Source organism: Plectropomus leopardus, chromosome 10 (assembly GCF_008729295.1).
Source record: "Plectropomus leopardus isolate mb chromosome 10, YSFRI_Pleo_2.0, whole genome shotgun sequence".
In the NCBI taxonomy this organism is placed as follows: Eukaryota; Metazoa; Chordata; class Actinopteri; order Perciformes; family Serranidae; genus Plectropomus; species Plectropomus leopardus.
This window is the reverse complement of record NC_056472.1, coordinates 31,093,470-31,109,678: the sequence shown is the minus strand read 5'-3', so window position 1 is coordinate 31,109,678 and position 16,209 is coordinate 31,093,470. Positions and strand designations below refer to the sequence as shown.

General features: G+C 40.1%; 1 protein-coding gene across 5 annotated transcripts in view; it reads right to left on the bottom strand.

Moving 5' to 3' along the window:
* Nucleotides 1–1,131: 1,131 nt before the first annotated feature.
* Nucleotides 1,132–16,209, bottom strand: part of sema5ba (sema domain, seven thrombospondin repeats (type 1 and type 1-like), transmembrane domain (TM) and short cytoplasmic domain, (semaphorin) 5Ba) — a 226,256-nt gene continuing 211,178 nt past the window's right edge. For 3 of the 5 annotated variants that reach the window (XM_042495042.1, XM_042495043.1, XM_042495044.1), the window contains 4 exons: nt 12,030–12,167; nt 7,730–7,774; nt 5,333–5,538; nt 1,132–1,559 (listed from right to left, as the gene is read on the bottom strand). In XM_042495042.1, coding sequence (XP_042350976.1) covers nt 1,317–1,559; nt 5,333–5,538; nt 7,730–7,774; nt 12,030–12,167 — 632 coding nt within the window. In that variant the 3' untranslated portion in view covers nt 1,132–1,316. The remainder of the gene's footprint in view (nt 1,560–5,332; nt 5,539–7,729; nt 7,775–12,029; nt 12,168–16,209) is intronic. The other 2 variants (XM_042495045.1, XM_042495046.1) reach the window with 1 other exon arrangement.

Here is a 16,209-nt window from a genome sequence, read left to right as displayed (position 1 = left end):
AATTGATGCTTGTTACAGTCATTGTAAGAAAAACAATTCTTTTATTGTTTTATCTTCGTGTTAACGTCTCACCTACTGAAGATGCAATGGTTATCAAACTTATGAAAAATCAAGAAAACAAAGGAATGTGTTCATTCAGAAATTAGAGAAAACAAGAATTAATCAGCTATATCTTATTTAACAAAATATTTCCTCCTATGCTACAGAATATCTTAAAAAACAAACATTAAAAAAAGAACAAGTGCCAGTCTACTAGCTTATTCTACCATCATAGAAAACCCAATCCAGTTGTTCAGCACACTGGCCATATTTGATATGACCACCGAGCTATTTAGCACTCAGTAGAATCGATGCATCCATCGAATCGATTGGAGAATCAATCAATTCCCTTTCAGAAGTCTTATTGTTCTCTGAAAAGAAAAAAAGAAAAATTAAACAGAAGAAATAGAAAGGAAATAAATCTCGCTCTGCCCTCTATTGCATTCAGGCAACCAAGGCATTCCCAAAGCTTTATGTACAGTTCAGACTGCTTCCCACAATCCCCCTTGCTTTGATTCACGTGTGAACGTCCTAGTCCACAAACGCCGTGCGACCTCAACTCGGGCTTTAGTGTCGTGACTTTTCCGCCCAAAAAACTTGATTGACTCTGAAGTTCTTATCTTTTCTGTCACGTGAAATACCAACAACGGAGGGCGTGCATCCGGCCCGAACGCCGAGCTGATATCGATCTCTAATTCATTTCATCATCGACTTCATTGAGTGTTCTCTTCTGTTGTTCTCTCGCTCTGCGCCGTGCGGCAAGGACACGACGGGTGTGCGCCTTTTGTTCTCAGTAACTGCTTCTGTTGTCGAGGGACTCGGAGTTCATTACAGGCTGAGAATGTGGTTAGTAATGGAGAGGCGTGAAACAGTGACCCGGAGAAATGTTTTTTTGAATATTTCTGCTCATGTTCGTCTCCGTCATTGTGGATTCTGAGCTCAGCACCTGCGCTGAGGTGTTTGTGGTCAATGCAATCTGTGTGAAGCCGTAACTCGTCCTGCTAGAATTTTCCACTGGATCCCCACGTGGCGCTCTGAGTTGACACTGCTTTATCCATCAGGCGCTTACAATAACATGCCGCAGCTGCTTGTGTAACTCCCTGACTGCACCAGGACTCGGGCCTCGCCGTCCAAACCCACATCTCCTCATGGAAAGTTCCAGAAACGCCCTAGAAGACACAAACCCTACCATGCGGAAGAGACTACGGGGGCGGCGATGAGCAGAGGAACCTGGCCGAGCTCTGAGAAACGCTTCAGTTCATGTCGGTTCAGTTATGTCACCATGGCATCGGGGCGGCGTCCGTCGGCAGCGGGGTTCGGAGAGCCGGTCGCGGGGCTTGTCTCAGCTGTTGTTGTTTTGGTTGTAGGTCCGGCACGGCGAAGGGGGAGGAGTTGGGCTGGTAGTCGTATTTGCCGAGCGCCGTGGGATAGTAGGTGGTGGTGTAGACGTTTGTTTGCTGCAGCGGCGTCGGGTAGAAGTTGGATCGTTCATCTGGAAGCAGGTTGTTCTTGTTAAGCGTCTGAAACGACACAGCAGAGAAAAAAATAACGCTTTTTCATTCAAACTGTATCATAAAAGTGTCAAAGAAAAATGTGAAAATTACAGTGTTTTGTCTCATATTTTAAAGTACATTATGACTACAATATAGTATTGTATTTGATTTAAAAAAGTAGTATGTCAAACAAGTCATTGTTTCATATATATATATAAAAAAAGTATTTTTATAGTAAAAAATGTAGCTAAAAGAAAGTAATTGAAAAGTGTTGTGAAAAAATCAGAACAGTATGACAAAAAAGTCCTAGTATATTTTAAAACAGGTCAGAGTAGAGCAGAGTAAAATTTGTGAAAATATAATGCAAAAAAAACAAACAAAAAAAAAACATCAGTACACTATGTCAAAATTAATAAATAAAAAAGTCATAGTCAAGTATGATCAGGTACGGCACAGTATATCAAAAAAAAAGTCATAATAATACTAATAATAGATAAATATCAATTCAGTATGTCATGAAGATCAAAGTGTAATGTAATGAAAAATATCAGTATAGTCTGCCAAAAGTTTTTTTTAAATTAGATAGTATAGTATGACTAAAAATACAGTACAGTATGTCAAAGACATAGCAAAGTACTTTGAAAAAATATTATAGTATAAAAAGTATTTTTCCAGTATGTCAAAAAAATCATTAGTCTTAAAAAAAATTCCAAAAAAGTGTCACAAAAATGTGATAGTGTAGTATGAGAAAAATATATTAAAGTATATATAGAATAAAAGTCGCAGTATTTCAGAAAATCTAATTTCAGTATGTCAAAAAAAAGCACAGTACAGTGTGTCAAAAATGTCATATTGTGTAATTAAAATGCGACAGTGTGAGAAATGAAAGGGTACCTGCACCACCTGTTGAGAAGCACTTACCAGCAGAATCATGTGACATCTTTCACCACATTACTGATCAGGGTGGGAATCACCAGCACGCCCTACAATACGATACTTAAAGTGTGTTTCAACACAATTGCAATTTAATATTTTTGTGGTAACATATTTCTGCTTTTTTCCAAATGCAAATGATGTCCTCAAAGGAAAACTGCTCCGGTCTAACAAGATCAGTCTGTTTATCTCAATTTAATCATTTTTGTTGCTGCAAAATGTATCGAGGAGACAGAAAAGTGATTTTATTTTTCACTGAATACTTTCATAACATTTACTTTCTCCTGACGAGGAGCACATATCTGTACTACAACAAGATACTTTCCTCTTCAATTGGGTTTACGTTTTCATTAAAGAAACATTTTGGTAAACATGCTGGGAGGTAATTTCAGAAAGTAAAGTGTTGAGGACTTAATTATAGACAGAACAGACTTGTTAAGATAAGAGTGATAAAGTGCGGACATCATGCGCTGTTTAATGTAAAAGGGAAAAAATAATATGAGTAATTCTTGCCCACAGGTGAATGAAATGCCTCCACTAGCCTCCAGGTTACAGCTTGTGCACTGTAAGTGTATTCATAACCAAGGAAAACCAATTTAACAAATTTAATTTAGTTCATGTCAAGCATACTCGATACACTAATATATGCGATGGCGGGAATTTACTGCAGCTCTCTTAAATAAAAACAAGTCTGAAACGCACATTTTATTCTAATGCGATTGCCGAGTCTGTGGTAAAAGCCGAACATAAGGTGAAACACTTTCCAGGGGAAGCATTAGACTAATGTAATCCATCTGAACAGCTCTGGGGACCGAGGCAAGAAGATAATCAGGTTAGAGTCGCTGAAATACACAACGCCGGGCATCAGAAATTGGCCTGGAGGAGAGAAGCCGCTGGATAAACAGTGCTGTGGTGCCGCACGGCGACACCGGCTGCACATCAGCAGAGTCCGGCTGCCCCCTCTGGTCATTAAAGCTAATGAGTTCAGGCTCTCAGCAGCACGATGGCTGTCAGCGCCGCGTCCACACGCCAACAACAATAACAGCGAGGACAAGCGTCAGGAGGCCGACACCATCGAAAACAGGGACGCGTCGTTGTGGCTGCACGTTCCCGCGGAGATTTGGTGGGACGTTAGATACTGTCAGGCTGACGGAGACGGTTAAGATGTACCCTTGCTGAAGGCCGACCTCTGCCCATATTTGCTTATTTGTCGTGTTCGGGACGATCACGGGGACAGATGAGGTCAGGTCAGCTAAGACGATAAAAAATGTCTTAGGGTAGTTATCATTAAGAGAAAAGTCGGAGTGTAGTTTGTCGTAAAAAATGTCATTAAAAGTCACTATGGTATGTTGTGAAGAATGACATAAAAAGTCATAGTTTAATATGTCATGGAAGAAATGTGAAAAAAAGTATTAGTTAGTCATAAAAGTCATAGTACAGTATGTCTACGACTAGAATAAAATGTCATAAGACATTATCAGAGTATAGTGAATGGGGAAAAAATGCCACAGTGTCTTATGTCATTAAAAGTGACATAAAAAATGTCATAGCCAAAAAAAAAAATTCAATAAAAATAAATCCTAGTATGTTAAAAAAAGTATATTATAGTTTGTCAGAAAAAAATGTAATTAATAAAAAAAACAGTATATAATGTCTTGAAAAGATTATAAGGAAAACTTTGTGCTATAGAATAAGAAAAAAAATCTCAAAAATTTATAAAAAGTATATCTTAAAGAATGTATTAAAGAAGTCATAATATGTCAGGAAAAATGTTGTAAATAATGTTTAAAAAAGTATAATATGTCCTGAAAATGTGTTTCCTCTGGATAAAGTTGTTTTTGATAAAATGTTTTTCTTCTTCCTTTTTTAGATTTTTGGTGATATTTCTTCAGAGTTTATCAGGTAACTGAAAGAAATGTAAAAATATCTGTTTGTAATATTTAATAATCTGAGCTGCTCTGATCGCTCAGAGGCGTCGGGGGAGGGAGACCTGTCCATGTCCAAGATTAAGGTAAGACGGACGCAGGTTCTGGTTTTGGAGGATGTAACTGAATAAAACAGGATGAAGTCAAAACGTGTGCTGCTTCTGGGATGCAGAATATTATAATTTAGAGCATAAAGGTCAATTTTGAAAAGTAAAATGGGACAAAAAGCGTTTCGGTGTCAGATCAGCCAGCTCTGTTTCACTTAAATTAATGATTGGTGTTTGTCCCAAAAAAGCCTGACTGCAGCTTCCACGCCGACTAAGAATGAGTTGGTGTTGACAGAGATTGAACTCTCTTTGTTTCTGGTGGTAAAAAGTTTGAAGTTCATTTATCCAGAGCGTATTATCACGAGCATAGTCTAGCACACTTTACAGAGACGGAAAAATCAATAATAATCTCCCAGACTTTAACTCATCAACAGTTAGGGAGCAAAGAAAAGAAGTTTTGGAGAACAGGACGTGAAATTGCTCTCAAAGTCTACGAGCCTCTGGTGCAAATAGTTTCTTGACTTTCTGTAAATGTGAATGCACAGTCGAGCGATGGCGATGGGAGGTCGAGGGCTGACTAAAGCGCCGGAAAGCTAATGGGGTCCATTAATAAGGATTTGGTTTGCGGGCAGGTAGGAAGGATTAAAGCCTATAGGTTTTGTATAAGAGCACAGGAATAAAAATGAACGGTAATTCATCTTCTGTGGTTAGCGCTCTATTGAGATAAATGCATGAATAAACGCTCTAAATAAAACATGAATCACGCTGCCCTTGACTCTGCAATGTTTACATTGTGTGTGTTTGTGTGTTTAAGTGCACGCCGAGTAAATACTTCGATTTAATTTGTTTTCCTTTTATCTGCATGATGTCTGAAAGCCCCTGAGTGATCACCGACCTTGAACTCCATCGGCGTGTACTTCTCGTTCTTTGGCGTGGTGTTGCCCTTGTAGTTGAGGTGGTTCGGGGTGGTGGGGTGAATGACGGCCGACTCCTGCGAAGGCTTGTGGAAACGCTGACAGTAGACGTAGACCAGGAAGGACAGAAGCCCCGCCCCCAGGAAACAGGAAACACCGGTGGCGATGAGGTGGATGGAGGTGAATGCTGGGAAATGAGGAAGATATGTGGAGTGTTAACAAACATCACCACTGTCTTAGCTCTATGCACATCCCAAATTTACCACAGTTCACATTCTTAGTTACATTCAGAAGACAGATTTCAAACACTCAAAGGTGTTATGTGACTTAAAGTTCAAAAGTGAACTTTAAACTTCGTATTTTTCAACCCAACTCGCCGGTGTCTTGGCTAACGAGGTGCACATGAACACATCGCAGAGACTAAAGCCAGCCGCCAACTCACACTCACACTTCTGCTCCTGCTAGAGAAGAAATAACTCTTCATACAGACAGGCGGCGGCGGTCTGTATACGACATTCAAAAACCGCAAGACTGACGGGACGGATTCAAGACGCCAGTTAGCACCTTAACAACACAACCTGATGCTGGAAGAAGAAATTATATCGACCACATGCTAGACAACAAACACACAAACTAGTAAAGAGCGTTTATGATAAAGAGCTCTCTGGCTAAAAAAACCCGTTGTTTTGTTTGCTTTCCTCACTTCTGTTTGTCTCCTCCTGTGCTGAGCTACACTGACGGAGCAAAAACGTTTCAAAATGCTGAATTTTGTTTTCACGGACAAATTTCAAAGCTTTTCCAAGATGTTTCAAAACCCATAATGAAATAAATAAAAAGAAAATGTGCCTCACTAAGCCAGCATTTTCTAAACACATCAGACGGGAAGACAACTGAAAAACATACGTGATGGCAAACAAAACATCAGCAACACATCGACCCAGAATAAAACTGTGTAAGGTTAACAGTTTACAAAGATTACAGTAATAATTACACACAACTGAATTTGATGATTTTTCAAAAAATGGTCTCTAATTCCAGACTTTTCCAGGCCTGGAAAATATAGATGTGAAATTCCATCATCAGGAACTCAGCTCTCACTCACATTTACAACCTCATCTTTCTGCAACAAGTCACCGGACTTCTCCTTCAGTGAGACTCTGTGAGACAGGACAAACGTTTCATTTTTCTGCAGGGTCCTTCCTTAGTGTTGTAAGACACTTTTGAGTGTCCAAAAAATCACTTTTAATAACTTTTAACAGGCTCCAGAGTGGTTACATTACAGCCTGTTTCGCTGCTGGCTGCAGTGCTCCCTCAATACTGGACCAATTTAAAAAAAATGTTGTTCCCAAGAGTCACGTAGACACTAAAGCGAGGGGGAAACACGGTCCAGGTAGAAAAATAACAGTTTCCCTTCGAGTCCCATAATCGCAACATCTCTAGGTCAACTCCAGTTTTTGCTGTGTGTCATGCTTCTGTCGTCACTATCATTTCCTGACAGTATCTACTCTGTAATCTGTGCAATAAGAACAATGTCAAAAAATTCAGAGGAACAAATAATTATGAGTGTCTCTCTTTCACTCAAACAATGACGCGATCTTTTCTGATATTTGGTGAGATTGCTGGGCTGTAATTGGTTTTTGCCTCCTAATTTCAAACTGGAAAATTGTCCAATTTCTCCTTATCTGCACCAAATTCAGTGTCTGAATAACTTCAGGAGAGAAAAGTAACATGCTAAACGGTACGACACCTCGCACTAAATAATAAAGGGACAGTTCACTCCAAAATTAAAATACTCAAACTCTCATATTTCCTCTTACCTGTAGTGTTATTTATGATTCCAGGTTGTTTTAGTGTGTTATCGACGTCTGTCGTCTCTTCAATATAATGAACCAGACTCCACTTGTGGAGCTCAAAGCACCAAAAAATATAATTAAAAAAATTTAACAGCAATGTTTTGCCTTTTTCTAGGAAAAATCGGTCTCTTTTCTGTTAATCACCACCTTTTAAGGTCAAGAATGTAATATCTTTGTGTTTTTCTGTTTTGTGCTTCCCATCAGTAATTTTGGTTTCACAGAAGGTTATGAATGAAGTCTTAAGTTCTGACGCAAGTTAGCCATTACTTGGCAAACAAGGCAAAACTGCACTCTTGAATGTGTCTCAAATTTCAGTCATCCAAAAGATGGACAACTTGTGGACGAATTCAGGTGAATCTACGTAATGTTTCCTCCCTCTCTGACAGAGCAAAATAAACACGCATATGAAAATGCACATATAATGCATGAAAACACACATCGTGAGGAGACATCTGTGGAAACACGCAGGGGCAAACGTTAACATGCACACAGGAACAAAGTGAAGGCAGCTGTTAATCCACTTACCTCCGCAGTGTTGGTCCTTATCAAAGCCAGATGCAGGGAGAATGACTGCAGAGAGGAGAGGAGCACAGGGTCAGACACAAACATGCATGCACATACACACTCATGCAAACACAAACACACACACACACACACACACACACACACACACACACACTCACTCTCTGCCTGGAGAAACAGCTTTCAGAACACAACAACCACGGACTGTAACATCAGGGGAGTTGACACATGCAGAAACAAAAACAGTGAATGAGAGATTGAAATGTCTTTTAAAATGTTGCACAAACGGTCCACAGAGGTTTGTTTTTTTTAAACATCTGCGAATTTCTTCTTAAGGAAAATACTGTTGAGTTAACCCTTTGAAACCTGAACAAACCTCGATTGCCTCGATTTCTTTCAAAAACACAGTAAAAGGGCAACAAAAGGAGAATTGACCAAAAACTTTGCAAGAGATTATAAAACATACTTTTAAAAAAGCACAAGGAAAATAAATAGTTTAAAAAATATAGCAAATAAATAAATAAATAAATGGAAACAACCAGGAAAAAGTTCTCTGAGTATAACCATTCTGTAACATAATTTTCAAATATGTAAACATAAGAATTAACACTAAATATTGCATTTTCAAAGCTTAATTTTTTCCATAATTTTCTTTCCATAGCTTTAAAAACAAAAATATTTTCTAGATCTACTAATTTCTTGCAATTTGTGGAACACTTCTTACCGAGGTGCTCACTGCCTTTTTTCCCCATGTTTTTGAAAGAAATGCATTAATTTGGAAACATCAATACTTATTTTTAAATACTTGTTAAAAGCAGCACAAGAAAAGTGATATCGCTCCAAGTTTCAAAGGGTTAAAAATCAGCTCTGCTCTGCAAAATACAACCTCTGTAGTCGCTCTGAGACATGACGGGACAATCATTTACAGCTACAACGCATTCTGTTCCCCACAAATCCTCGAAGGAAAGAAGGGAGAGTTGGTGTGTGTGTGTGTGTGCGTGCGTGCGTGTGTGTGAGCTGTTTTAACTGCAGCGCCACATCTTCTGATTAATTTTTTGGCCTAATTTTTCAGCTTCTTCACAGCCGCCTCCCCTCTGCGAGTGACCTTAACAAATCCATCCATCGCCTCATTGAAATTTGCAATAAAATTAGATGTGATTCGGTGTTGTGACAACCCATTAATATTAATCGCCTTCGTCTGGACTCATTAGGGATGCGGAGCGCGGAGAGGCCTCTGCTGGCGGGCCACGAAAGATCATTTCAGGAGAAACTTTCTGAGATCGTCATCAGCATAACAAGGTGCGCTGGGGCCAACAGGGTCAACCGCTAACTTGTTGGATTCACATGGACTTAATTATGGTTAATTAACAGAAGCAGATGACTTTAGTGAACGTCACGCAGAGAACGCAGACTACACACACACACACACACACACACACACACACACACACACACACACAGAAAGACGTGTGTGCATGAACGTTTGTGAAGCAGGGTGACACTCAGTGACTTTGATACTGTGTACACACGACAATGACAGACAGGGTTCATACAGACTTTAACAAGATGAAATTCTAAGACTTTCAAGTACTTTCTCAAGCACTATTTTGTCATTTTCAAGGACTTTTTGAAAAGCAGCAAATTCATTTTCAAATTTAGGGCTTTTATTAAACTTAAATGATGTGATCAGTGTCTGTTTTCAGCTAAAGGTTACTTATCACATCCTTTTCAGGAAGAATTTAATAAAATCCTCAACAAAATACCTAAGTCCTGTATTCAAGCACAAGTTTGCTGTACTTCTACCATTTAATACCCATACTCCATAGTATTGTGGAGGCAAACATACTTTTTACTCCTCTACATTTATTTGATTACTTTGTAGGTTCAGATTATAAATACAAAACATAAATCAACAAAAAATGTATGACATATTATATTAGATACCCAGCAGTTTATAAAGTAAATAAAACGAGCTCCACCATTACCAGCTGTGACATTTAAATGATAAACACATTAATGCATCAATAATTAAAATGCAGGAATAGACAGGTTTCCATTAACCCTCAGATAGCAAATATAAAAAACACCAAATGGAAACACACCAGTTCTGAAAAAACTCAATTTATCTCCAAAAAGTTTTTACGCTCGCATGAGGTGGTATTTCAGGTGATTCAAAAAAGGCATATTTAACAAACTGCGAAAGTACTTTTTCGGCTATTATGGGTCACATGATGCTATGGCTATGAGCTTGTCAGCAGGAACTGGCTCCCTGATGATGCAGCAGGAGCTACAAGAGCTGTTATTGCAGCACATGACTCTGAGAAAGTTGAGTAGTTTTGAATCCACAATTCCTCTGTGAAATCGTGGACTGTCAGCTGCCAGAAATCCCTCATACGTGGCCGCTCCCACGTATAAGGGGCTCGTCTTTCCATTAACGTGTGATAACTCGCTGATGTGGCCTTGGATTGGAAATAATGACGGCTAGTGCGGTGGCTGCAATAGAAATAAAGCTGCTAATGTTTTGATGATCCATCGCCATGTTTCTTGGAATAGTATCACAGTTTTATTTTATCGACATTTGGAAAATCTCGCTTACGTTTTGTGCAAATCTGTGATGGAAACCCACCTAATGTAACATAGGCTGCATTCTTCTGAAATTAGCCATTCTCCATGAGTGCCTTTACTTTAGGTGGGCTACTTTAATTATGTGTTCATGCTAAAATTTTTGTGCTTTTACTTTAGTCATGTAAAAGCACAATTTTAAATGCAAAAAAATTTGGAATATCCGAGTACCTCTTCCACCACTGTGTTCTACTATAATAAATCACTTTCTCAAGCTTTGAAAAGTTCTAACCCAGAGAAAGTTTCAAAATTCAAGCACTTCAGGACCTTCAGCGAACCCTGAGCAGACAGTGTCCTAAAATCACAAACTGCTGCTCTCCAAAGATCCTGCCAACAAATGTTTGGCCTGAAGGAGGACTGAAAGATTGTAGGCAGAACCTTCCTCTGTCTTCAGTTTGACACGAACATAGAAAACACAGAATCTGAAACCATTTTTGAGAGAGGGAACGAGGCTAAGCCACCCGAACAAGCACATCGTGCATTCTGCTTTCCATGTCAAAAGATACCAGTTCACACGTCTCTATTTAAAAGGCAGCAGCACATTTTCCTGACAAGCATCATTAGAGCGGTGAAAACCAAGCACTGTATTTTTTAAGTCAGGGCTGTAAAGTAAGCAGTTTATGTTCTCAAAATTCTGGCAAAAGGGCATTGCACTCAAAAGAACCTCTAAAGGGAAACTCCGAACTTTAATAAGAAATCTGAAGGAACCTGCGTAGGTGCAGCGTGTATCTGAGAGGCGTCTGACTCAAAGATTTGCGTTGATTTCTGGTTTCGCTGCTCTGCTGCTTAAACTGTGGCAAACTTGGCTGAACCTGCATTTGTTGTCATGACAAATTCTGACAAATTAAAATTAAACAATACGAAAAATTGATTGTTTATAAACGGATATTAATAATATCTATCAACATTAAGATCAACTTTGAGGACAGCACCCAGTCTCAAAAAGTTTCACTGCGATCGTCCGTTGATTGCTCAGTCTGATTCCCAAGTCGTCAGAAATCCATGTTATGGGTTGGTGCTTCGGTCTGACCATTAACCAAACGCATCGGTATTTGACGACCTGAGAATGAAACCCAACAAGCAACTAAAAGTTGCATAATGTTGCTTTAACCCTTTGAAACCTGGAGCAACAACACTTTTCTTGTGTTTTTTTTTCAGATGGCTTTCACAAGTATTAAAACCTCTTAACTACAAAAAAAAGAGAAAAAAGAAGTTCCACAAATTGCAACATATTAGATTTGGAAAGGTATTTTTTAAGAGAGAAAAATACCAGAGAAAATATCTAAAGTAAAAAAAGAATAAAAGCTGGAAAATTGTCAGAACTACAACTATATTTTTATGACCATAATAACATATTTTAAATAGTGTTACAGAATATTGCCTTTTTTTAAAAAACTTTTTTAATTAATTAATTAATTATTATGCTATAATTAGTTTTTTTCTTTTACTTTGCCAATTTGCTCAGGTTTCGAAGGGTTAACGAAGAGATGTGATGTTATATGATGCAAAGTGATTGTCGGATGCTCGTTTGCTGTTCGGACACGGTGGCATGATGTTCCACTCAGGAGCAGCTGCTGATTTAAGCGCGACACAAAGTGCTAAAGTTTTGTACCGATCGCGTTTGGCTCAATGTCGCACAGTTCGAAGCTTTTCGCGGGTCACCCAAACCCGACTGACTCACCAGGTATTTCATTGCAGTCTCTGCGCTGAGTGCTGTTGCCCACACAGGGGGTGCTGCCCTGAGTGCCACACACCCGACTCCTCATCTGCAATCCTGAATCATCACAGGCTGACCACAGTGACCAGGCCATCCAACCACCTGAACACAGAAAACATAAACACAATCAATACAAACCCAGACAAGCACAAAGCCACATCAAACCCGGACGTCCTGGAAACCAACGCGCCCACCCAAGCTGTCACCGCCTGCGGCCACTAACCTCGGCCAGACAAACGGCCCCAACACACCAAAAAGTGTTTGTGATGTAAACAGGATTGGAAGAGTAAACCCGAGGAGAGTTTGTTTAGTGCATAGCGGAGATGTTTGTCTCCTGAGCCAAGCTTTAGTGCCGTTTCCCCGCAGCAGCCGACCGAGCAGTAAACAAAGGCTCCTGCCCAAGAGGAAAGAGAAAATTCCCAACTCTCAGCTTCTCCCTTTGAACCATGCACCCGCTGCACTCTTTCACCCGTGTTTAAGAGCGCCGGAGTGAAGGGAGCACAGGCTACTGCGATGAAAGGCTGATGAAAAAGCTGGTTTTGTTATTCAGGGTGCTCTCGAGTGTGCAGTTTTTGTAGAAGGTGCCCGAGCGGAGGCAGAGGACAAGCCTCCTTTACCTTTCCTATCAGTCTCACCCACAGGCTGCTCCGCCGCCACCATCTGCTCCCTTCTCGCTGCACAACCGTTGACATCAGTGGCTCCCAACTGGTCCAGCCACTGGGACCAGAGTTCTCCTTAGTCATAGTTCAAGATCCGCACATGAGAGAAATTACCAAGTATTCAATTTTATGCGACAAAATATAAATAAGATGTGGTCCTAAAAACAAATTGCAAGAATACAGTGCAGTTAGTTAAAACTAGGGGCTATACTAGGACATTGCAGGACATTGCGGGCTTGTAGGGGACAAAAACAAAACAAAACAAAAAACCTTTAAAATTTTTCTTTTAAAATTATTGGTGATTTTAAAAGAAAATATGCCTTCAAAACCTGCAGGCCTGCCAAAACAAAAAGGCCCAAATCACGCAATTTATCACAGCCCAAAACTGTAAAAACAGAAACGACTGTTGGATTTTCAAATTTCAGACGGTCCTTGAACACGTGTGATGAACAGTTCAGGCATTTTCCCAGAGTCACTCAGGGAGGCTTGAGGGGAAAATATCTGTAGCTTTTGGGAAAAAAACAAACAAAAAACAACAACTAAAACCTGTTTTTCACAAACCTGACATGGTATCGAGTCACTACGACCCTCTTTTGGACCGCTACCCACCAGTTGGGAACCACTGGTCTCCACAAACAAAACACAGCAGCCACCTCCAACGTGTTTAATAACTGTGCATCAATACAGCCAACTTTAATTGCTTCATTTATTCCCATTTATGTTTGTCACCCGGACGACCTGCGTGATCGCACTGCCGAGTCACAAGGAACGCCGTCAGGCCCGAGGCTCCTCGTTAGTATTCTGTCCCCTCAGCCCTTCCTGCTGTCCTCCATTTCTGCTGGAAACTTTAATCAAATGACCTGCGACAGCAGCATCAAATATCCCTGTGACTGACAGCCAGCTTGCCTCCAATTATGCATGCAGAGAGGACGGCAGCACCGGGAGGACCCCGGTAGATGACTGATGTTGTGCCCGTCAATAAACGAATGGATGAGGAGACGGATCTGGGCTGGAGAGGTTGTTAGCAGACAGCCGATGGGTGAAGGCCTAATGGGAGTGTTGGTCAACGTCAAACAGGAAAACATGGACCTGATAAAGGAGGCTGATTAGCATTTCGTCAAAAAGAGAGGGAAAAAAAAGTTTTTTTTCTCTTTTTGTGTGTAATTATCGGGGCGGCTGACTGTAAGCGTTACTCTGCCCGTAAATGACAGTCCGGCTGATTCAAAATGAAAAGCAGCTGAAGAAAGGGACAGTTAAGGGGAAACAGCTATTTAATTCAGGCAGGAATCATCTGCACTACAAGCCATCAGTGCGCACGCACACACACACACACACATACACACACACACACACAATGAGTATTTGTCCAGGCCATTTTTGTTTTCCAGCAAAATGAATAAAGAATAGATGAAAATCACTTTGGGGCGACAAAACGTTGAAGGCTGTTTGATATTAAACTCTGAGATCTGAGTCTGAATCCTTATTACGAGTTGTGATGCTGGACGTTTTTTCTGCCTCCTCCTGGATTAGCAGGCAGATCTCTCATGAATATTTCAGTGTCCTTGTGGGAGCAGAGTGGGAATAGAGGCGGGGGGACACAGAGGGCGTTGTTATACATCTCACATCTCATCGTCATATGGTGAGAGACTTTGGGAGAAACGAGGCTAACCTTCAAATTGAAAAAAACATTACGACATCTAATTTTATTTCAACACAACTTGGATGTGAGAAACTTGTTGTTTTACTTAACTTTACGTGTGTCTTGTGTTATTGTCTGTTATTGCACTTTATAACTTCATGTAACTGTGTATAGTTCTGTGTTTTGGTCATTTGCTTGAACGGATCCTTCAAAAACATTTCTTCTCACTAACTATTTTACTGTTTTACTACATGATGCGTACTTTGAGTGCTGGGCAAGTGAAACAGTATAAGATAAATACCGAGAGGAGCATTAGAAAAGTTGTATTTTATCACTATTTTTATTAATTTAAGTGAACTGCTTTGCATTAACAAACAAACCTTTTCTGTTAAGACTGGTACATCAATATTTCTCCAAAAACTAGATCAACATGCACTTGATACTGTGTTTTTTGCCTTTTAGTAGCACCATCAAACATGCCAGAGTTTTTCACATATTGATTTATTTAATCGCCACGACATCAACACTGACCGCCACATGCTGATATCTAATCAACAGAAAAGATTTTTCAAATCTGTTTTTTTCAATAACTATTTAAAATCTGATAACAAATAATATAAATTAAATGAAAATGTGCTACTTTGACTGTCTGTCTGCAGAGTAGCTTCACTCGATGCCCCGTCCACACTGACTGGTACTAACAAACATAATCGACGCTGACGGCTGCTGCGCCGCAGAAGACAAACACAAACGCAGATTTCAGCCGCTCCTGTGAGTCAGCGGATCTGTGTGTCGAATGTGAGGCAGCAGTCTTTCCACAGGTGACGTTCTGACATTAGTAAGGATGTCCTGATACGGTCTCAAACATCGGTATTTGGGGCCGATCAAGCCATTTTTTTCACTGATCGGGAATATTAAACTCAGGTGTTTTATTTTCATGCACAGCTACACGGAGCGCAAAGTTTGTCAGCACTCATCACTCAGCAGTCTCTCTCTCTCCCCTCTGTTCAGCTTCCATGTGTTGTTCCACCGCAAACCACCATAAACAAGAACGCAGCGTGAGACTGTTAATTACTGCAGTTTGAGCACTCGTTTTATCTCAGCTCTGTGTGAGTCACGCATTTTGCCTTTTGCCTCTTGGCTTTTGCGGTGCCTCTCCTGCTCATAGCAGAGCCAGACAGCACGTTAACAACAACCTCACTCACCACCTGCAGGTGCACTAGCCCCGTGAGCAAAAAAAAAAACAAAAAAAAAACCAACACGGATTACGTACTAATGAAGTGTAATTCATCCAAAAACAAATACTACTAAAGTGTGCACTGTGCAACTGTATTATCTGGAAAAACAGGAGTATCGGACTGGGACTCCATATCAGCAGATACTCGGTATTAAATGACTTTCATCGGATTGGGACGCAAAAAAAAGTGATTGGGACATCCCTGGACGTTAGTAATAGCAGAGAGTCTGAGTTTGTATGAGTGTGAGAACTTTATGGAGAGAAAAGGAAGTGAGAGGGTGCCTTGATACAGCAAGAGATGTGACCAGATTATCATAGATTATAAAACTGCAGCACAGTGAGGATACAGATATTTCATACATCAGCAGTATATAAGCCTGACTTTTGCTGGGCCTGTTCATATGAGTCAACACTGTCATTGTTTGACAGTAAAGTTTATGCATTTCACTGATTTACCAGAAAAATATTAGCTAATGTTGGGCTTCATGATCAAAGAAAGTTTTTGTATTGCATCACCCCCCCCTCCATTTTTGGCCAGCTGCCACCACAAAGTTTAATTCTGTGGGAAAAACTGCAAGCATAAGCATCTAAACTTCAGACGCATTATGT